At 40.8% G+C, this 23,677-nt stretch overlaps 1 protein-coding gene across 2 annotated transcripts; it reads right to left on the bottom strand.

The window, feature by feature from the left end:
- Positions 1 to 830: 830 nt before the first annotated feature.
- LOC112069335 (choline-phosphate cytidylyltransferase A) lies at positions 831 to 23,577 on the bottom strand. Of its 2 annotated transcripts, XM_024136643.2 has the most exons (8): positions 22,639 to 23,577; positions 18,982 to 19,078; positions 13,792 to 13,908; positions 10,977 to 11,128; positions 9,516 to 9,594; positions 9,059 to 9,201; positions 6,257 to 6,445; positions 831 to 4,885 (listed from the first exon to the last, which is right to left on the bottom strand). In XM_024136643.2, the coding sequence occupies exons 1-8, from the start codon at positions 22,753 to 22,755 to the stop codon at positions 4,688 to 4,690; spliced, it is 1,092 nt and encodes a 363-aa protein (XP_023992411.1). In that variant the 5' UTR covers positions 22,756 to 23,577; the 3' UTR covers positions 831 to 4,687. The 2 variants fall into 2 exon arrangements, with proteins under 2 accessions (XP_023992411.1, XP_023992412.1); XM_024136644.2 differs by lacking the exon at positions 13,792 to 13,908.
- Positions 23,578 to 23,677: the final 100 nt, after the last annotated feature.

Below are 23,677 nucleotides of genomic sequence, written 5' to 3'. Positions count from 1 at the left end.
AACCGTAAGGCTCTCCAGAGGGTAGTGAGGTCTGCAGAACGCATCACCGGGGGCAAACTACCTGCCTCCAGGACACCTACACCACCGATGTCACAGGAAGGCCATAAAGATCATCAAGGACAACAACCACCCAAGCCACTGCCGTGTCACCCCGCTATCATCCAGAAGGCGAGGTCAGTACAGTGCATCAAAGCAGGGACCGAGAGACTGAAAAACAGCTTCTATCTCAAGGCCATCAGACTGTTAAACAGCCACCACTAACATTTAGCGGCCGCTGCCAACATACTGACTCAACTCCAGCCACTTTAAAAATGGGAATTGATGGAAATTATGTAAAAAATGTACCCTAGCCACTTTAAACAATGCCACTTAATATAATGTTTACATACCCTACATTACCCATCTCATATGTATATACTGTACTCTACATCATCTACTGCATCTTGCCATCTTTATGTAATCACATGTACCACTAGCCACTTTAAACTATGCCACTTTATGTTTACATACCCTACATACTCATCTCATATGATATACCGTACCTCGTATACCCTCTAACTGCATCTTGCCATGCCGTTCTGTACCACCACTCATTCATATATCTTTATGTACATATTCTTTATCCCTTTACACTTGTGTGTGTGTATAAGGTAGTAGTTGTGGAATTGTTAGGTTAGATTACTTGTTGGTTATTACTGCATTGTCGGAACTAGAAGCACAAGCATTTCGCTACACTCGCATTAACATCTGCTAACCATGTGTATGTGACTAATAAAATTTGATTTGATTGATTTGATTTGATGTAAGTGATTTTACTTCAAAATGGAGTATTTTTCTTTGTACATATTTATTTTAGTCCTGTTATAACTGATAGTAGTCAACAGATTGACAGTTCATATGTGACAAGACAGACATTCCCTTTGCCGATTAAACAGTGAGGACATTTAAAAACAGGAGGATGCTGTGTTGGCCCTCATTCTCATAAGCCTGCCACTGGAATGCATACATGTTGGTGACCAGCAAAGGTGACCAGCAAAAACACACTGTAAGCAGTCACGAGCTGCTTTTCCACACACACACACAAACGCATTCTGAAAATATTCAGACCCCTTGACTTTGTCCCACTTTGTTACGTTACAGCCTTATTCTAAAATGGATTAAATTGTTTTAACTCATAATATCCCATAAGGACGAAGCAAATAATTATCAATTGATTGGACATGATTTGGAAAGACACACACCTGTCTATATAAAGGTCCCACAGTTGTCAGAGCAAATACCAAGCCATGAGGTCAAAAGAATTGTCCGTAGAGCCCCCGAGACAAGATTGTGTCGAGGCACAGATCTGGGGGAAGGGTACCAAAAAAATGTCTGCAGCATTAAAAGTCACCAAGAACACAGTGGCCTCCATCATTCTTAAATGGAAGAAGTTTGAAACCACTGTTCCTAGAGCTGGACGCCCGGCCAAACTGAGAAATCGGGGGAGAAGGTCCTTTGTCTGGGAGGTGAACAAGATCCCGATGGTCAGCCTGACAGAGCTCCAGAGTTCCTCTGTGAAGATGGGAGAACCTTCAAGAAGGACAACCATCTCTGCAGCCAGACAGAAGCCACTCCTCAGTAAAAGGCACGACAGCCTAAAGGACTCTCTGGTCTGATGAAACCAAGATTGAACTCCTTGGCCTGAATGCCAAGCGTCATGTCTGGAGGAAACCTGGCACCTTCCCTACGGTGAAGCATGGTGGTGGCAGCATCATGCTGTGGGGATGTTTTTTAGTGGCAGGGACTAGGAAACTACAGTAGTCAGGATCGAGGGAAAGATGAACGGAGCAAAGTACAGAGAGATCCTTGAAGAAAACCTGCTCCAGAGCGCTCAGGACCCCAGACTGGGGCGAAGGTTCACCCTCCCAACAGGACAACGACCCTAAGCACACACCTAAGACAACGCAGGAGTGGCTTTGGGACAAGTCTCTGAATGTCCTTGAGTGGCCCAGCCAGAGCCCAGACTTGAACCCAATCAAACATCTCTGGAGACCTGAAAATAGCTGTGCAGCAACGCTCCCCATCCAACCTGACAGAGCTTAAGAGGATCTGCAGAGAAAAAAAATGGGAGAAACTCCCCAAATACAGACGTGCCAAGCTTGTAGCATCATACCCAAGAAGTCTCAAGGCTGTAATCGCTGCCAAAGGTGCTTCAACAAAGCACTAAGTAAAGGGTCTGAATACTTATGTAAATGTGATATTTCCGTTTTTTTTTATATAAACATGCAAACATGTAATTATGGGGTATTGCGTGGAGATTGATGAGGGGAAAAAACTATTTGATCCATTTTAGAATAAGGCTGTAACGTAACAAAATGTGGAAAGAGTCAAGTGGTCTGAATACTTTCCAAATGCACTGCACAAAGCCTGGATTGCGGATGCCATGTATTGGCCATTGAGAAGCTTTGAAGACACCGGTCGGCAATATTGGCACTGCCCAGTAGGAGCAGTCCTCCATAGGAATGAATGGAATTCTACAGTATTTCAATTGAACACAACACAGGCAGACCAATTCTGATCTTTCTTCCACATCAGATCTTTTTCAGAGATGATCTGATTGGTCAAAAGAACAATTAGTGAAAAAAATATCAGAATTGGGCTGCCTGTGTAAACGCAGAATAATATTTCACATACGATTGTATAAGTGCCGAAAGTTGCTTGCTTCAGAGAATACTATACACAATATATAGATTTGAATAACCACAGGCTCTGGCTAAGCTTAAACATGAATTCTGTTGAAAAAAATAATGTCTGGGAGGAATGCCACAACGCAGCTCTGATTACACATAGCACTCTGGAAAAAATGTAAATAAGTCACCCCCCAAAAAATTATTTGGAATCTATTGGCATAAAGTTGTGGGGATGCACAATGCATTTGGAATTACTGATTAGTGGAATGACTTTTCTACAACAACAAAAGAAGAAAAATCAGCAGGTTTTTCCAGGAGGTATACAAAAATGACATCTATACAAGATGAAAGTACGTACGGTAGATCTCCTTTAACACAAACCAACACACTTAGTACATATTAAATAAAAGTAAATGACAAAATACGAGGATAAAACAACTCAACTTGGTGACTAATCAGGTGACCAATGTAGTCAAAAGTCCTCGATCAATCCAATTACAGTTACAGAGTAGGGAGGTTATTAAGCAGGAATGGAGTATGGTCAAGTTTCCCCTGATCTTGGGTCAGTTTAGCATTTTCTCCACTAATGGGAGGTGTATTGGGGGAGGAAGCTGATCCTAGATCTGTCCCTAGTGGAACTTCACTCCTGAGCAAGTGGTACAGCCTTAGGCACACCTTTAGGTCTACTGGCCTAGTTCACACTCAGGTTGTACACCGCATTTGATACAACGGGTATTTGTTATGCATTTGTCTGCACAAAAATATTTACCACCAAACAACAATATTTTAAACGTTTCAGTAAAAAAAAAAAAATCCATTGCATCACAACTGTTGAGTCCAATGCATTGTACATCAGTTGTACAACCTCAGTGTTTCCTAGGCCTAAAAGGACTGAATAGGTGTATCCAACACGGTGAAAATGCCACCCAGCCAGAACGCAAAAGCTATCTCATCCTTTCAGATCTACAGGAGTGCCTAGGCCCTAAGGGGTGCTAGGGGGCTATGGGGGTATTCGGAATTCTGCACAAGGCTTTCATTCTACCCAAGTTGTCTTTTTCTGTGGAGGCAGTTGAAGAGAATGCATCTACGAGGCGAGGGAGGCTCACTGTCTTTCATTGATAACAACAGGCTGCTGTGTTGCTCCTGTAGCGTGATCACCCAAGGGAGGGGGAGGAGGGATGGCATTCTACTGCTTCATATTGGAGGAAACCCTCCGCCCCTCCCATGTCCCCCCCCCCCCCATGTTTGAAACCAGCTTTTGTTATGGGATAAAGAGGAAGACAGCTGGTATGAGGTGCCGGCTAGTTTTTGACTGGGAAAATAGACTCCAGTACGATGGTTAACCCCTACTAGATTCAATAGTTTAAAAATCCAGACGACTTAAGCGATTACTTCATGTAACTCCCATAAAGGAAATTCAGAATGAAATCAAATGGGGAAAGTAGAAAGTTATTATTTACAGAACGTACCGGTTATCACTTGTTCAATTTTCTCTGGAGCTACTATGGATTTAGCATGGCAAATACAATTCAGTGTGTGTCGGAAGAACATTTATGAGCGAATGAGTGTCCCATCACTCACGCCCGTATTGGCTGACACCTTCCCATGTTCATTAATTCATTTTTATACATCATAAAATGAAACATTTGAAAATCTATTTTGTGTATAACAACAACACTATGACCCCAAAGAACAGCCGTTTTACAGAGAGTTATGATGAAACTTCCTATGCTATTGTGTCGTGGTGTCGTGGTTTCCAACACCCTAAACATGACAAAGGCCCTGACTGACACTGGAGGCCTGGTAAAGAGAACCAGTAATGTGAGCGGGATAGGAAAAAAAACGCAATATGGCATCCTAATTCAAGCGCATGTGAATAATCAATTCCTCGTGAGCCACTTGGGCTGGGGTCAATTCCATTTCAATTCAATCAATTGACTGAATTGAAATGGTATTTACCCTAAACCCTGCCCTGCACCATCTCAGCCACAGGGAGAGAAAGGAATGGAGGGAGGCTCCTAATCGTCGTCCTCGCATATGCTGTCTGCTCCGCTGAGGTGGTGGGGCGAGGAGGGAGGGGAGGTCTTGGTGAAGAAGGGCAGACGGAAGGAGGGCAGCGGAGAGGGCGAGCGCTCTCTGGTCGGGCTGCCGTTGGGGCTCTGCCTGGGGCTTATGGCTTGCAGCATCCGCCCCTTCCCCTCCTTTAGCATGTGCTTCTATAGAGGGAGAAGAGAAGAAATGAAAGAGAGAAAGATATCGTAAGACTGATCCTGCGTCCCAATATAATCACAGAAATAAATAACAAACAGTAGATATTGGTTACTAACAATGATAGAAAAGTCCCTAGTGGGCTAAGCCGATATGACAGCTTGGTAGACTGAGAAAGAGCGGGAAAGACACATGGATTCATTACACAGTCTATAATTGTATTAATTGAAATGCTAATCCTTTGCACATGAACGGCCACTCATTCGAGAATAATTGCAATTTATATATATTTACGCCCATATGTCGTTGTTGTTTTCTCTGTTGAAATCCTTGATCGTCCTGTAGGGTTCATCAGAGTCTCTGGTAAACTTTCATTACAGTCTTTAAGGGTTGTAGGTGATTGGAATGGATACTTCAGAGTACCATTCAGAAATATTCTCATAGAATATATACATCGGCGGTTGTCTGTATTCTCGTCCTAGGTTTACGTAATTTCTAGCTGCAGAATAGTAATTAAACGTCTAAGATTTGCTGTTATTCTGTAGGGATCGATAGTCTCAGAGTTGAACCATTTCCAGCCATGTAGCCAATGATCCACGTGGTATAGTCTTGTCCTTTTGGTAGAGTTGTAGTTTAAACCACTTCACACACCAGCGTCACCCGGCATGTTTTGGGTCTCATAAATTCAACCATTTGCAACCTTAGCTTACACCGGGGTTTGCATGGTCTGGTGTGAATTTAATCAGGAGTGGTTTTTATACGTTTCAGTTGAAAAGGGTGGTTCCATGACACCTAATGTAATGTCTGGGCTCACGGGGGTGTGGCCACTGACTAGTGCCACTGACTAGTGCCAGAGCAACTGTTCGCTGCTCTGGCACCCCAATGGTGGAACAAACTCCCTCACGACGCCAGGTCAGCGGAGTCAATCACCACCTTCCGGAGACACCTGAAACCCCACCTCTTTAAGGAATACCTAGGATAGGATAAAGTAATCCTTCTAACCCCCCCCCCCCCTTAAAAGAGTTAGATGCACTATTGTAAAGTGGTTGTTCCACTGGATATCATAAGGTGAATGCACCAATTTGTAAGTCGCTCTGGATAAGAGCGTCTGCTAAATGACTTAAATGTAATGTAAATGTAGTTAATCTTTATATGAAAATACATGCTCTCGTTTAGAAGGTTAACATCACATTACATCTTTTCACAAATAGTTTCATGTTTAATCACATACGTTTCACAAGATTTAGATGTAAACCTGACAGCTGGAAATGCACACTTTAAGAGATACCATTGTGTGTTTCCTTCATGAGATCACCAAATGAAACACACTCAACATAACTGTCCTTTAAGAGTCCACGGACGCATGTAGTGACACTCACCAGTGCTCCCTCTGGCCCAAACATTTGAAGGAAGTTGGCGATGAACTCTCGGGACTTCTCTTCCCACTTCTGGATCAGGTCGATGCTCTTTGTCTCCACCTTCTGCACAAACTCCTTGGATCGCTCCTCCACATCCTTCACCCTCTTCTTCACTTTGTCCACACGCTCCTGCAGGTGGTACTTCTTCTCCTGGACAGATAGGGGGCAATGTTGAGATGCACACCAAGGTCCGTAACCACAAAGCTGATCTAGGATCAGGTCCCCAACTGTCCATATGATCTTATTCATTATGATCTAAAAGGCTAAACTGATCGTGCTTACTCTGAGGCCCTGTTTGAATACTTAATAAATGCCTCCTTAATTCGTTCCTCCCTTTCTTTGAGGTAACAAATGATATAAGGTGAGTGAGGTACACTACAGATCAATGACAAATCACAAAATAAAGGAATGAAAGGCGGATGTATTTTCAGAGTATTCGAACAAGGCTATAGTCTAACTTTATTCAAAAGTAATGCCAGAGGTAAAATTAGGCTTTTCTGAAGATTTTTTTTATTGTTATATTCCTGTAGATACAGTTGAAGTCGGAAGTTTACATACACTTAGGTTGGAGACATTAAAACTCGTTTTTCAACCAGTCCACAAACTTCTTGTTAACAAACTATAGTTTTGGCAAGTCGGTTAGGACATCTACTTTGTGCATGACACAAGTAATTTTTATAACAATTGTTTACAGACAGATTATATCACTTATAAATCACTGTATCACAATTCCAGTGGGTCAGAAGTTTATATACACTAAGTTGACTGTGCCTTTAAACAGCTTGGAAAATTCCAGAAAATGATGTCATGGCTTTAGAAGCTTCTGATAGGCTAATTGACATCATTTGAGTCAATTGGAGGTGTACCTGTGGATGTATTTCAAGGCCTACCTTCAAACTCAGTGCTTCTTTGCATCACATGGGTAAATCAAAAGAAATCCGCGAAGACCTCAGAAAACATTTTTTAGACCTCCACAAGTCTGGTTCATCCTTGGGAGCAATTTCCAAACGCCTGAAGGTACCACGTTCATCTGTACAAACAATAGTACACCATGGGACCACGCAGCCGTTATACCGCTCAGGAAGGAGACGCGTTCTGTCTCCTAGAGATTAACATACTTTAGTGCGATAAGTGCAAATCAATCCCAGAACAACAGCAAAGGACCATGTGAAGATGCTGGAGGAAACGGGTACAAAAGTATCTATATACACAGTAAAACGAGTCCACGACATAACCTGAAAGGCCGCTCAGCATGGAAGAAGCCACTGCTACAAAACCGCCATAAAAAAGCCAGACTACGGTTAGCAACTGCACATGGGGATAAAGATCATACTTTTTGGAGAAATGTCCTCTAGTCTGATGAAACAAAAATAGAACTGTTTGGTCATAATGACCATCGTTATGTTTGAAGAAAAAAGGGGGCGGCTTGCAAGCCGAAGAACACCATCCCAACCGTGAAGCACGGGGGTGGCAGCATCATGTTGTGGGGGTGCTTTACTGCAGGAGGGACTGGTGCACTTCACAAAATAGATGGCATCATGAGGCAGGAAAATTATGTAGATATATTGAAGCAAAATCTCAAGACATCAGTCAGGAAGTTAAAGCTTGGTCACAAATGGGTCTTCCAAATGGACAATGGCCCCAAGCATACTTCCAAAGTTGTGGAAAAATGGCTTAAGGACAACAAAGTCAAGGTATTGGAGTGGCCATCACAAAGCCTTGACCTCAATCCTATAGAACATTTGTAGGCAGAACTGAAAAAACGTGTGCGAGCAAGGAGGCCAACAAACCTGACTCAGTTACACCAGCTCTGTCAGGAGGAATGGGCCAAAATTCACCCAACTTATTGTGGGAAGATTGTGGAAGGATACCAGAAACGTTTGACCCAAGTTAAACAATTTAAAGGCAACGCTACCAAATACTAATTGAGTGGATGTAAACTTCTGACCCACTGGGAATATGATAAAATAAATAAAAGCTGAAATAAATCCTTCTCTCTACTATTATTCTGACATTTCACATTCTTAGAATAAAGTGGTGATCCTAACTGACCTAAGACAGGGAATTTTTACTAGGATTAAACGTCAGGAATTGTGAAAAACTCAGTTTAAATGTATTTGGCTATGGTGTACATTTCTGGCCCCAAAATGTACTGTTTAGTGAAACTATGTTATTTTTGGCCTGAAATATCAAACTTAGAGACTTTGACTGACAAGGAAGAAGGGGTCATGGTGATTACGATCACTTTATTCATCATCCAACGGATTTGACTTCTGCTTTATCCCAACCCCTCCAAAAGACAAACAAGGTTGGAGCTGGGGGTTGCTATACTATGGCGGCCGTGGAGCAGTTGTTGTGGAGAGTTAAGTGCCTTGCTCAAGGGCACAACGCCAGGCAATGGCATCTAATATTTGATTTCAGCAACCCTCCGCTCACTTCCCGCCAGACCAGGGATTTGGAACTGGCAACCCTCTGGTTTCTGGCTCACCTCTCTAACAGCAAGTTCCTCCAATTATGAATACAGTTGAAGTAATGCAAGTTTGATGTACTGCAAATGAAAAATAAATAGAACTAAAGTCAAAGTCAGTGTGTTTTTCTACACTTGTTTTAGAATGCAAGCTTCAGTGGGACATTTTTGTCTTTCAAAAGAAAAGTTGGAAAGACATTGACACACGAACGAACCATTGGGATATCCATTTCAATGGTCTAAAATGTATACATCCTTGAAGTTGACTACATTGCTAGAAAAGGTGAATAACTCACATTGATGAAGCTGACATTAAGCTCTTTGGCAGTGTAGCCTCTCTGCAGGTTTCTGCGTGCGTACACGTCGTAGTCGCGGACAATACGGGTGATGATGTCAGAAGTGGAGATGCCTTCTGTCCGCTGTGTGGGTGCGAACATGCCTGAAGGTGAAGGGAGAAGTCGGCTAAACCCAATGCAGCAAAGCCACACTGGCATCAATGTCAGCCGCTGCCCAGAAGCAGCCCCTAACCTAGCCCCTGCACACCCTTGGCACTTCCTCTAAACATACAAGGAATTGATAGGTATAAGAAATATGGCGGTTGCTCCACCTAGCCTTCTGATAGGCTTAGTAGAACATTCACCATACTGCTTACACCTATCTGATGCTTTCAACTGCAAGTTCCTAGGGGCTGTTTCTGGACTGTGCCTAAGTCTTGCCGGTGCAGCCTTTACTAAATGTTGCGACTATACCCACCTGCCGCTTTGATGTGCTTATAAACATCGTCACTTCCTGCCGAAGAATATGGGTAATCGTCATGGGCGACAAAGTCAATCTGTCAAATGTAAGACAAACAAAATGTTAGCAGAACTGATGACAGTGACAGATGGCCAACACACCTCCTGGAGAGCCACAGTGCCTTCAGAAATTATTCACACCCTTTGACTTTTTTCACATTTTGTTGTGTTAAAGCCTGAATTTCAAATATATTTCTTACAAATGAATTTAAAATGAAAAGCTGAAATATCTTGAGTCAATAAGCCTAAATAAGCTTAACAAATCACATAAGTTACAGGGATTTCACCATGAGGCCAATGGTGACTTTAAAACAGTTACAGAGTTTAATGGCTGTGATAGTTTTCTCCTGAGGATGGATCAACATGGTACTGTAGTTATTACTCCACAATACTAACCTAAATGACAAGAGTGAAAAAAGACGGACGCCTGAACAGAATAAAAACTTGTTTGCAATAAGGCACTAACATTAACTTTATGTCCTGAGGGCAAATCACTGAGTACCACTCTTCATATTTTCAAGTATGGCAAGGACTAGGGAGTTTTTTTATGCTAAAAAGAAACTGAATAGAGCCAGGGACAGGCTAGAGGAAAACCTGGTTCACTTCCAACAGCCACTGGGAGATAAATTCTACTTTCAGCAGGACAATAACCAAAAACACAAATATACACTGGAGTTGCTTAACAATATGACATTGAATGTTCCCGAGTGGCCTAGTTACAATGTGGACTTAAAATTGACTTGAAAATATATGGCAAGACTTGAAAATGGCCGTCTAGCAATTATCAACAACCAACTTGACAGAGCTTGAAGAATTTTAAAAGAATAACGTGCAAATACTGTACAATCCAGGTGTGTAAAGCACTTAGAGATTACAGCTGTAATCGCTGCCGAAGGTATTGATTTAAGGGAGTGAATACTTATGTAAATGAGATATGTGTTTAAAATTCTATATATTAGCAAAAATGTCCCAAAAATTGTGTTTTAACTTTGTCATCATGGGGCATTGTATGAAATGGGTGTTTTTTATTTATTTTTATACATTTTGAATAAGTCGAGGGGTATGAATGGATAAAATTCAAAATGGATTAAAAAAATTCAATAATCTCATCTATTTCAACACAATACCCCATGATGACAAAGTGAAAACACGATTTTGGGACATTTTTGCAAATTCTTCCTGAAGGCACTGTACTGGTGTGCAGGCTTTAACTCCAGTCCTTCTCTAAGACACAGGATTATACTCATTAGGACCTCCTTGTTTAGCTGAATCAGCTGTTTTCGAGTAGGGCTGTATCAAAAGCCTTCATACCCAATAGCTCTAGTAGTTTTAGCCATCCCTAATACAGAGTGCAAAAATCTTGCGAAAAGTTATACTCTTCGGTGCAGACGAGTCCTGTCCTCCGACATTTTTCACTCACCCTGTGGTCAGCCAGGAACTCCGGCGTGAGCGTCCATGGTGCGTTCCGTACGATCTCGTCAACGTAGCGACAATGACTGACCGTGTCGTAGCGTTCGTCCTCGTTCATTACGGTGAAGCCTTTTAAGTTGTGTGTCAGGTTGTCACTGCATACTGAGGAAAGGGAGATCACAGGGACTACGGTCACTAGATCTGATCGGTCAGTAAGAGAAGGATTATACAATCCATGAGCCAGATCCCTAAAATTTGGACCATTGTGATTTTGTTGAAGGTACGGCTGCTGCGGTGACAGTATTACCGCCACACCGGAGGTCACGAGTCATGAAGGCAGTCAAATTCCACGTGACCGTTTTAGTCACAGTAATTAGGCTTCTCCAAGCTCTGATGCTGCTGATGGTCATTAGTAGCCTACCAAACTTGCTAACTGCCTGGTACTCAGCACTCATGAGAGCCCATGAGCTCATGTTGCGCAACATTTCTATAGGCTAAGCAATTGTGTGATAAAACAGAGACTCTATTAAAAAGATGATCCCATCAGCTTTCTACAGGCCAGGCCTATAAAATGTTATCTATCAACTTTCCTAATATTAAGAACATTGACAGGAACATAGCCAACCTGGCTGGTATGAAAGTCAACCATGGGAAAAGCGTCCTCTATTCTCTATTTAAGTGCAGGTATTTTTTCCCCCTGCCCCTGTTGAGACAGGTGCATGATAATGGTCCCATTCAAAATCAAAACTAATTTCACACATATATTAATTAGTATATGTAAAGACAAGATCAAATTAAGAATAGTCTGATGGGTCACCATATTGGCCTATCACTTCTGAAGGATGTATTATCACTTGTGAATGATGCCCAGCTAGTGCATTAAGGCACAAAACGGAGCAAACCATATTCCCTCCGATTTTTTCAAATCATAGTCGCACACCTCATGTATCCTAGCCCATATGTTTTGATAAGGTTTGTATCACAACTAAATAACCAAATTACTTCTTAAAATTAAGCACATTAATCCGCTTTATAACCAGTGTAGAGCCTAGGCTGCGCGTGAGTTTCAAGTTTGGGGAAGATCATTTTCACCATAAAAATTCACCTTTATAATAAAGCATTAGACGCATAATCTAATTTGCCATCACTTTAGAGAACAGTGTTTTCCCGCTAATTGATTGCATTTTGGAACATTTGCACTTATAGCCTAATGCAGTATGCGCAATGCTGCACTTATAATGTGAAGAAAATAGCCTAATCATTTAGCTTTAAATGTTGATAAACTATCAGCCTCATTGCTTTTAAAAGTTTATTTTTTTATGTGAGTGGTTGTATTCATTTGGGATCTATCGCATCCCACAACTGTCCTAGAGTATGTTTGGAATATTTGTTTATTGCACAGAAGGACAAGTTGACCAATAGAATAGGTCAACTGTTCTACTATGGGGATGTTAGATTGACATAGGCTAGTGCATTTGCTGTTCGTTAGTCCTACTCATCCTGTTGGCTGATGAAAAGTAGGCTAATTGTGGACAGTTCTAACATCTTCAATATGCACCTCGGAATTCGTTAAGAGTGTCTGAGTGTGAATGCCAAGAGTGTGCAAAGCTGTCATCAAGGCAAAGGGTGGCTACTTTGAAGAAACGAAAATATAAAATAGTTATTCTGTGGAGATGGGAGAACTTTCCAGAAGGACAACCATCTCTGCAGCACTCCACCAACAAGTCAATGGGTCCGAATACTTTCCGAATACATTGTACGTCATGAATGTTTAGTACAGTTTTGTACACTCAGTGTATATCTGGCACACCTGGCTTATGTGTCTGTGTATTCTACATCACTATGAAAAATGTTGGGCATACTACAATTACATTTCATACAGTCATGCAAAATTGTCCAATAAGACTCCATTGAGTTGCTTGGCGGCCATATTGGCTTCTGTGGGGTTAATGCGTGAATTCTGTGATGTCACATCTACAAATATTTTTCAAACCCTGTTCTAGCTTTGTGTGTGCAATTTGGTGCCTCTATAACCAAAGTTACAATTCAAAAACATAGCTGTCCCAATACATGTATTTCTATGGCTAAGCTTCCAACATTCTAATACCAATGGCACAATATGGGTGATATGGTATTTTAAACAATAGTTGTAGCTTTGCTTTCAAAGTTGGTTATATTATATATCATTTGAAATATAATTTCATGACCTTTTAGAAGCACTTGTCAAACATAGCTTAAAATGTATCAGGGTGTCCTTTATAAAGCCATTTATACATGTAATTCTGATATGTTCCCTAGAGGACAAAGGTCAAAACTCGGTTGAAATCAACATTCCTAGAATTAGTCTGATGGATTGCTGTGAATCGAAGCTTTCCAATTATATATGATTTAAGGGTATAAGTGAGCAATAACTTGTATACTGACATTGTTTGTCAAAGGGTACAATCCCTGTGGGAAAAATTAATGGGATGGAGGGATGAATGAAATAGTTATAAGTTAACAAATGCTGCACTGTTATCACACATTTTCCAACTCTAGGGACATAGACCTTAAAAAATATCACTATGAGACATCGTTGACCCAAGAGAGCCTGACTGACCCCCCTGACTCATGGATTAATAGGGCAAGGAGTTGCCCTGGCCATGTGACCTATCCAGGAAACTCTAGGTACCGCAGTTTAACTATGGCATTCATCAATTTAGTGTGACTGACCAGAATGTATAGGAGTGAGGATAACTTGGCAAAAGTGACATTCAGAGATGCCTTGCCCCTTCTGGTCATGAAGAGGTCAAGAGAGAAAATATACAATACTTATCAACCCTGACCTCCAACAATTAGATGGGTGTTTGGGAAGAGCCCCTTGGCTTGCATCAGTGCTCGGGCGTGGCCGGAATGGAACATGTCAAAGATCCCATCTGCATATACCCGCACCGGACGCTCTTCTGAAAGAGCGAAATGGGGAGAGTGAGGGTGTGAGTAGAAAAAAAGGAGAAAAAACAGAGAGAGATGGAATGTTAACACCAGGGTCGTGTTCACTAGGCACAAGGCAGTAGTAAACGGTCCTTCTATAGGACGGTCCAAAACTTCCATAACACGTACTTCCAATACAGAACTTTTCATTGCGGAAAGTTTTGAAACATTCTGCTACAGTGTGCCCAAATGAACACAACTCAGAAGTGCAAAACTTTAGCTGGGGCCAGGGGGAGCTCTGATATTTCTCTAAATATGAGTATGAGTCATAATACCCATAAAACCTAGCGGTCAAACAAGGAAATGGTTCCAATCGTTTTTCCACCATTAAAATAAGGGCTGTGTTTCATGTAGGCTTACCCTGGCGAGACGTTTTGATAACCGTGTAAATCTCCCTAGAACAAGGTGACTTTTATCAATATATTTGCCTGTATTTACCCTCCAAAAATGAAATGATAATTAGCGGCTAATGTGGCTATCATAAATAACTACAAATGTCAAGATGATCTGGACTAGACTGACGAATCGGGGCAAAGGTAAGAATCTCTGGATCTAATGTTAGCTACATTTTGTAAAGAATAAATTGGATAGATTTCTTTAAATTGACAATTCTGTAAACTGTCTGTGCTAATTTTTTATTGAAACAATACCTGTTAGCAAAGGTGTCAGCTAGAGATGAGTCTTGCATGATGTCTACCTTGATGCTTATTACCATTTTCAAATCAGAGTAAATGTGTATTTATTATGGATCCTCATTAGCTGCTACTCTTCCTGGGGTCCAGCAAAATTAAGTCAGTTATATAAAACAATTTTAAACAATACAATACATTCACAACAGATTTCACAACACATTAAGTGTATTCCCTCAGGCCACTACTCTAATACCACATATCTACAACAAACAATCCATGATTACATGTGTGTATAGTGCGTATGTTATCGTATGTGTATGCATGTGTCTATGCCTGTTTGTGTTGCTTCACTGTCCCATAAGGTGTATTTTATATCGTTTTTTAAAAATAAAGTTTTACTGCTTGCATGAATTACTTGATGTGGAATAAAGTTCCATGTAGTCATGGCTATATGTAGTACTGTGCGCCTCCCATAGTCTGTTCTGGACTTGGGTACTGTGAAGAGACCTCTGGTAGCACGTCTTGTGGGGGTATGCATTTGCGTCCGAGCCAGGGCTGTGGCGGTCACGAAATTTCGTCAGCCGGTGATCGTCAAGCAAATAACTGTTGGTCTCACGGTAATTGACCGTTAATTAATATGAACACATTTAGCAACTCCTGGCTTCCACACACAGCCTTCAAACCATTTAGAAAAGTCTAATAAATCCATGTAATATAGCCTACACCTTCACAATAAATCCATTATTTTAGACAGGTCTAAAGAAGCATGATATGAAGAAAATGTTGTCTATTTCAGATGAACAGAATAGCATACTCTGAGTTGTCCTTATGTTGGGTCCTGATCTGGCTATGCCAAATGGCTGTGGGCTACACTAGTTCATTTAGCAGAAAATATTTGCTTATTACTCTGTGGCATTATTTTATAGTATGTAGAATACAAGTGAACAAAGCTGAATAAAATAGATATTTCTCCAAAACGATGAGGGAATATTCTGTGTTGAGCAGTTAACAAAGAAACAGGTACTCCTATATGCTTAATTTAGAGTTATTCATTTAACTTTAATAGTTCTACAAATGTTGGTCTATATGTATTGATTTTGAATACATTGTAAGGCTGCATGATGAGACTAATGATGATTTGAAAAAAGTTGCTTGAAAGGCATGAGCCCTGCTTTGTTTTTTGCGCAGGCTGTACATACTCCAATAGTCTCTCTCTCACTCACAATTTGACAAGCACTTGATAATGCCTCAAATTTTACGGCGATATCCCCTGGTGGCCATAATGCACCCTAAAAAAAAACATGCCTTTTGCATGTATGAAGAATGCTGCGTTGTGCCCTTCTCCCAGAGTGTGCTGCACAATCCGAAGCGCCTCTCACTCACATGGCTCTCCGTCATGTGATCGGGTCTTTCTCACAGGCTACAAGTGAAGACAGACACATTGGGGACGCAACTGCGCGCGTCCTGGTCCAATTCCGAGGGGCATATTGAAGATATTGGAAGAACTGATCACATTTACTTCGCCAGCCAACAAGATGAGTAGGCCTAACGAACAGCAAAAGCACTAGCCTATGTCAATCTACTATCCCACATAGTACAAATGTCTACCTATTCTATTCTGTGCAATAAATAAATATTCCAAACATAGTCTGGGACAGTTGTGCTATAGATCCCAAATTAATTACAACCACTAGCATCCAAAAACTTTTTTACGCAATGTGTCTGACGCAACAGATCAGAACGTTTAGCTTAAAATGTTGATAAACTATTAGGCTATTTCTTCACATTATAAGCGCAGCAATGTGCACATAGTAGTAGGCTATAAGCGTGAATGTTCCATTAGCGGGAAAACACCATTCTCAAAAGTGACCGCAAATACAATTATGCATGTAATGCTTTTATTATAAAGGTGCATTTTTATGGTGAAAATTACGCACTGCTTATATATGCCAGTTAGGCTCTACACCCCTTGTAAAGTGGATTAATGTGCTTAATTTTAAAAGTTATTTGGCCACTTTAGATACAAAATATGTAGGCATAGAGGCTAGGCTACATGAGGTGTGCGACTATGATTAGAAAAAGTCACACAAAAAGGCATTGTTTTTATGCTGGGCATTATTCACAAGTGATAAGCTAATATTGTCACCCATCAGACTATTCTTGATTTAATCTTGTCTTTACATATACTAAATAATGTGTGACATTTGTTTTGATTTAGAATGGTATCGAAAACAGGGGCAGCAGGAAAAAAATACATGCACATCTATGCACTTAATGTCACGACTTCCGCCGAAGTTGGTCCCTCTTCTTGTTCGGGAAGCGTTCGGTGGTCGACGTCACCGGTCTTTTAGCCATCGCTGATCCACTTCTCATTTGTTTCGTCTTTGTTTTCTACATACCTGGTTTCTATTCCCCAATTACATGTTCATTATTTAACCCTCTGTTTCCCACATGTTAGTGTGCGTGTTTATTGATCGTTCATGTCGGTACTTGTCAGCTAGTTATGTTTGCCGGGTTATGTATTTACACCCGTTATTTTCGAGTGACCGGTATTTCTCCGCACTTTGAGTATTGTCTGTATACTGGTTCTGTCGTGGAATTAAATACCATGTACACTCATTTCTGCTCTCCTGAGCCTGATTCACTGCACCAGTTAACCACCGCCTGACACTTAAATAGCGAATGGAGGACGCTTTCCCCCGTGGTTTATTTTCATGCTAGCCAGGTAGGCTATACTCCTGTTGTAATTATAAGCAATGTGCTTAATATTAGGAAAGTTGAGAAATAAATATAGTAGGCCTAGCCTATAGAAAGCTGATGGGATCCTTGTCTTTTTATTAGAGGCTATCATTCTGTTTTCTCCCGCAATTACATAGCCTATAGAAATGTTGCGCAACATGAGCACATGGGCTCTCATGAAGTGTTTGATTATATTTTAAAAACATTTGCATTGATGTCAGAGTGATTAGAGGGACAATAGGGTGCTGAGTACCAGGCAGTTAGCAAGTTTGGTAGACTACTAATGACCAGCAGCAGAGCTCGGAGTAGCCTAGTTACCGTGACTAAAAGGTAATGTGGAATTTGACTGCCTTCATGACTCGTGACCGCCGGTGTGGCGGTAATACATTCACCGCAACAGCCCTAGTTCAAGCTGTGTTCCAATAGTTCAAACAGACAGCTCGGCGCATTCAACATGTCAATACCTCTCAAAAATACAAGTAGTGATGAAGTCAATCTCTCTTCCACTTTGAGCCAGGAGAGAATTGACATACATATTATTAATGTTAGCTCTCTGTGTACATCAAAGGGCCAGCCGTGCTGCCCTGTTATGAGCCAATTGCAGTCCCTCTTTGTGGCACCTGACCACACGACGAGTCATGAAGGCAGTCAAATTCCACATTACCTTTTAGTCCAGGTGCAACAAAACTAGGGCCTGTAGGAACTGCCTTGTTGATATGCCTGTTAAGAATGCAGAGCAGCGCTTTATTATGGACAGACTTCTTCCCATCTTAGCTACTGTTGTGTCAATATGTTTTGACCATGAAAGTTTACAATCCAGGGTTAGTCACCTCAACTTGCTCAATTTCCACATTATTAATTTCAAGATTTAGTTGAAGTTGAGAGTTTAGTGAATGATTTGCCCTGGGGAATTCCTGATTCTACCTGGATTATGTTGGAGGCTTCCATTAAAGAACACCCTCTGATCTGATAGACAGGTAACTCTTTATAATAATGTAGCAGGGGGTGTAAAGCCATAACACATATGTTATTGCAGCAGCAGACTATGATAGATACTGTCAAAAGCAGCACTGAAGTGTAACAGCCACCAATCTTTTTATCATCAATTTCACTCAGCCAATCATCAGTCATTTGTGTAAGTGCTGTGCTTGTTAAATGTCCTTCCCTATAAGCGTGCTGAAAGTCTGTTGTCAACTTGTTTACTGTAAAATAGCATTGTATCTGGTCAAACACCATTTTTCCCAAAAGTTTATTAAGGGATGGTAACAGGCTGATTGGTCGACTATTTGAGCCAGTTAAGGGGGCTTTACTATTCTTAGGTAGCGGAATGACTTGCTTCCCTCCAGGCCTGAGGTCACACACTTTCTAGTATTGCCACTCCTATCTGCTATGGCAAAAAGGAGTGGCAATATCGTCAAATATATGGATAAAAAGTAACTTTGTCCAAGAGAGATTTACATAGTGTTCAAAATGTCACGCCAGGGTAAGCCTATACAAAACACAGTCCTTATTTGAAGTGTTTCTAAAAATTTCCAATGGGAAAAATGGTGGAACCATTTCCCTGTTTGACCGCTAGGTTTTATGGGTATTATGACACCTCCACAAAGGGGCTTAATGAACCTAGTTTAGCTGTGGTGAGCTAGAAAAATGGAGGGATGAGTGAGAGAAACTTACGTGGGGTGCCCTGGCATGCCTCCTCCATACTGACACGCACGTACGGAGCGGTAACTGGTTCTAGCTGGTCAGCAAATGGGGCTGGATCTGTCAGACCCTATAACACACACACACACACACACACACACACACAGTATGTCAATGTGTTTGGGTGAAAGTCTTCTTAAGTCCCATTCACATTAACCATAAGCACTCTGTTATGTTATGCCGGATGTCATTCATTTGAACGGGGAATGTCCAAAAAATATGCATTTTCTGTTATGCCAATTCTACTTTGACTGTTACCTCCAGTTTTAGTTTATTGTGATTTGTTTTTTATTCTAATTATTAGGTGCAGAGGTCGTTAGCTACAGTTTATACAACGGGGGGGGTCTAATCCTGAATGCTGATTGGTTAAAACTAAATTCCAGACGGTGTCTATTCCACAAGTTACCACTAGCTAAATCGATGATGTTAATATGTTCTGCTCCATCTGACTGCGCAATCCACTGTCTCATCAACCCAGCCAGGCAATTTATAAACTTGATCCACTATAAAAAAGCATCTAGACATGATCTCCCATTTCGTTTAGACTAGCATTTGATTTAACAGTGGAGATTTGTATAAACCTTGGTTGTCTGTCTCTCCGACACCTGCAAAAAATTGTTTTTTTTGAAATTCGATCTCCAGCTGTCCCATAGTAATGAACGTGTCAGTAGTTAGGACGAGACAGACACCTTTTCTCAGCCAGTCAAAATCATGAATCAGCTGGCATCGATATGTATGGATATATATACAGTACCAAACAAAACAATACCACACCTACTCATTCCAGGTTATTATTATTTTTACTATTTTCTACATTGTAGAATAATGTAGACTTTCAGAAAACGTTTGACCTCTGTCATTGCCAACAAAGGGTATATAACAAAGTATTGAGAAACTTTTGTTATTGACCAAATACTTATTTTCCACCATAATTTGCAAATAAATTCATTAAAAATCCTACAATGTGATTTTCTGGATTTTTTTTCTCATTTTGTCTGTCATAGTTGAAGTGTACCTATGATGAAAATTACAGGCCTCTCTCATCTTTTTAAGTGGGAGAACTTGCACAATTGGTGGCTGACTAAATACTTTTTTGCCCCACTGTACACACACACACACACAGTTGAAGTCGGAAGTTTACATACATTTAAACTCAGTTTTTCACATATCCTGACATTTAATCCTTAGGTCAGTTAGGATCACCACTTTATTTTAAGAATGTGAAATGTCAGAATCATAGATTTATTTCAGTTATTATTTCTTTCATCACATTCCCAGTGGGTCTGCAGTTTACATACACTCAATTAGTATTTGGTAGCATTGCCTTTAAATTGTTTAACTTGGGTCAAATGTTTCGGGTAGCCACAAGCTTCCCACAATAAGTTGGGTGAATTTTGGCCCATTCCTCCTGACAGAGCAGGTGTAACTCTGTCAGGTTTGTTGGCCTCCTTGCTTGCACACGCTTTTTCAGTTCTGCCCACACATTTTCTATAGGATTGAGGTCAGGGCTTTGTGATGGCCACTCCAATACCTTGACTTTGTTGTCCTTAAGCCATTTTGCCACAACTTTGGAAGTATGCTTGGGATCATTGTCCATTTGGAAGACCCATTTGCGACCAATATTTAACTTCCTGACTGATGTCTTGAGATGTTGCTTCAATATATCAACATAATATTCACTCATGATGCCATCTATTTTGTGAAGTGCGCCAGTCCCTCCTGCACCAAAGCACCCCCACAACATGATGCTGCCACCCCCGTGCTTCACGGTTGGGATGGTGTTCTTCGGCTTTCAAGCCTCCCCCTTTTTCCTCCAAACATAACGATGGTCATTATGGCCAAACAGTTCCATTTTTCTTTCAACAGACCGAACACAACAGAACAGAGGACGATTCTCCAAAAAGTACGATCTTTGTCCCCATGTGCAGTAGCAAACTGTAGTCTGGCTTTTTTATGGCGGTTTTGGAGAAGTGGCTTCTTCCTTGCTGAGTGGCCTTTCAGGTTATGTCGATATAGGACTCGATTCACTGTGGATATAGATACTTTCGTACCTGTTTACTCCAGCATCTTCACAAGGCCCTTTGCTGTTGTTCTGGGATTGATTTGCACTTTTCGCACCAAAGTACATTCATCTCTAGGGGACAGAACGAGTCTCCTTCCTGAGCGGTATGGCGGCTGCGTGGTCCCATGGTGTTTATACTTGCGTACTATTGTTTGTACAGATAAACGTGGTACCTTCAGTCGTTCGGAAATTGCTCCCTAGGATGAACCAGACTTGTGGAGGTCTACAATTTTTTCTGAGGTCTTGGCTGATTTCTTTTGATTTTCCCATGATGTCAAGCAAAGAGGCACTGAATTTGAAGGTAGGCCTTGAAATACATCCACAGGTACACCTCCAATTGACTCAAATGATGTCAATTAGCCTATCAGAATCTTCTAAAGCCATGACATCATTTTCTGGAATTTTCCAAGTTACTTTAACGCACAGTCAACTTAATGTATGTAAACTTCTGACCCACTGGAATTGTGATACAGTGAGTTATAAGTGAAATAATCTGTCTGTAAACAATTGTTGGAAAAATGACTTGTGTCATGCACAAAGCAGATGTCCTAACCGACTTGCCAAAACTATAGTTTGTTAACAAGAAATTTGTGGAGTGGTTGAAAAACGAGTTTTAATGACTCAACCTAAGTGTATGTAAACTTCCGACTTCAACTGTGTGTGTGTGTGTGTGTGTGTATATATAGTCATAATTGTCATTATTACACATATATATAAATATATATATACACATATATAATATATAAATATTAGGTTCTGCTTTTCTGATGTATCAAATACTTATGTCATGCAATAAAATGCAAATTAATTACTTAAAAATCATACAATGTGATTCTCTGGATTTTTGAAGTGTACCTATGATAAAAATTACAGACCTCTACATGCTTTGTAAGTAGGAAAACCTGCAAAATCGGCAGTGTTCAAATACTTGTTCTCCCCACTGTATATCCATAAAAATTAGGTCAGCTGATTTATGAATTCGACTGGCTGAGAAACACTGCCTTCCTGTCTGTCTCATCCCGACAGTTCATTACTATGGGACAGCTGGAGATCGAAATTTGAACATTGAAACAATGTTGCAAATGTTGGGAGAGACAGACAGACAAGGTTAATACGAATCTCCACTGTTGAAAACTAAATGTTAGTCTAAAAGAAATGTGAGCTAACATCTTGATAGTTTTTATAGTGGAGATCAAGTTTATAAATTGCTTGGCTGGGCTGATGAGACAGTGGATTGCGCAGATTGAACAGAGAAAATAGGTATTTTAAGGTAATAGATTTAGATGGTGGTAACTTGCGGAATAGACACCGGCTGGAATGCGGTTTTAACCAATCAGCATTCAGGATTATACCCACCCATTGTATAAAATGAATTATAAACTGGGTGGTTGGAGCCCTGAATGCTGATTGGTATATGAGACCTTATACCACGGGTATGACAAAACATTTATTTGTACAGCTCTAATTACGTTGGTAACCAGTTTATAATAGCAATAAGGCACCTCTAGGGTTTGTGGTATATGGCCAATATATCATATACATATATGATGTAAACGGGCGTCACTCACCACTGTGGATCGTCGGACCTTGACGGCCTGCTCTCCCTCCATCTCTCCGTTGATTTCATCCCTTCTCCTCTTTCTTGATGTTTTTCCAGGCAGTCGGTGACAACTGTGTGCTTCCATGGTCGCACTTCGATATGGATGGAGATTTTTTCTTTTATCTGAAAAAGCTGTGCTCTGGCTTTTAATCTTAACCACTGGATGGGGCTGTTATGCACGTTTACAATACTTTTTCTTTGCAACTTTCACAATTAGCTACAACTTCTTGATGTCATTTGGTGATTTCACCAGATACGCATTTACTGTATGTAGCCCTTACTGTATACAAAGGATCAAGAAGGGGGTCGAGATTTCTAGGCCACTCAACTACGTGGAAATGTTATTTTATACTAGGCAGTCACAACAATTGCCCATTGTATTTAGTCAGAATGTCAATTAAAAGAATAACATAAAGAGTCAATGAACGAATCTATCTGGGGGACAACTCCCAAAAATGCAATCACGCGGGTGAGATTGACACTGGTGATTCTCTGACGTGTGACACAGGCAGGAATGATGACAGATGTATCAATATCTAGCTAGCTAACGTTAGCTGCCAGAGTCAATGATTAGTTTTAGCTACGATTTCAGCTCCACACTTTCTCAAAAGGTTGTGAAATTAGGCCATTTCCTATTTTCGGCAAGGGAAAAATGCATACTGCTGGCTGGCTCAAACAACTGTTAGCTAACTTAGCTAGGTAGCCTAAGCGTTAGCTACTAACCTGTCTGTGTAAACGCAGCTAGTCTCACTTATTAGTTCTCTTCCGGGTTTGATGTCCAAGCCCGCAAAGTTTCCATCAAAAGTCAGACGTGTGGTTCTGATTAAGTTGCTTTCAAAGACAGAGTACCAGAAAACAATCGATTGACACAAAGTTTGATTGACAGCTTGTCGGAACTACAACCCTACAGTAGGAAATGACATAACTCAACTCATCAGTTAACCATGCACGTGTTGCCATCTGGTGGATACTATGTGCAACAAAACAATTCTAAAGACGTTTCATTT

The sequence above is a fragment of the Salvelinus sp. IW2-2015 genome, unplaced genomic scaffold (genome assembly GCF_002910315.2).
Source record: "Salvelinus sp. IW2-2015 unplaced genomic scaffold, ASM291031v2 Un_scaffold990, whole genome shotgun sequence".
Taxonomy (NCBI): Eukaryota; Metazoa; Chordata; class Actinopteri; order Salmoniformes; family Salmonidae; genus Salvelinus; species Salvelinus sp. IW2-2015.
The sequence above is the reverse complement of the archived record's forward strand: the minus strand, read 5'-3'. Positions and strand labels throughout refer to the sequence as shown.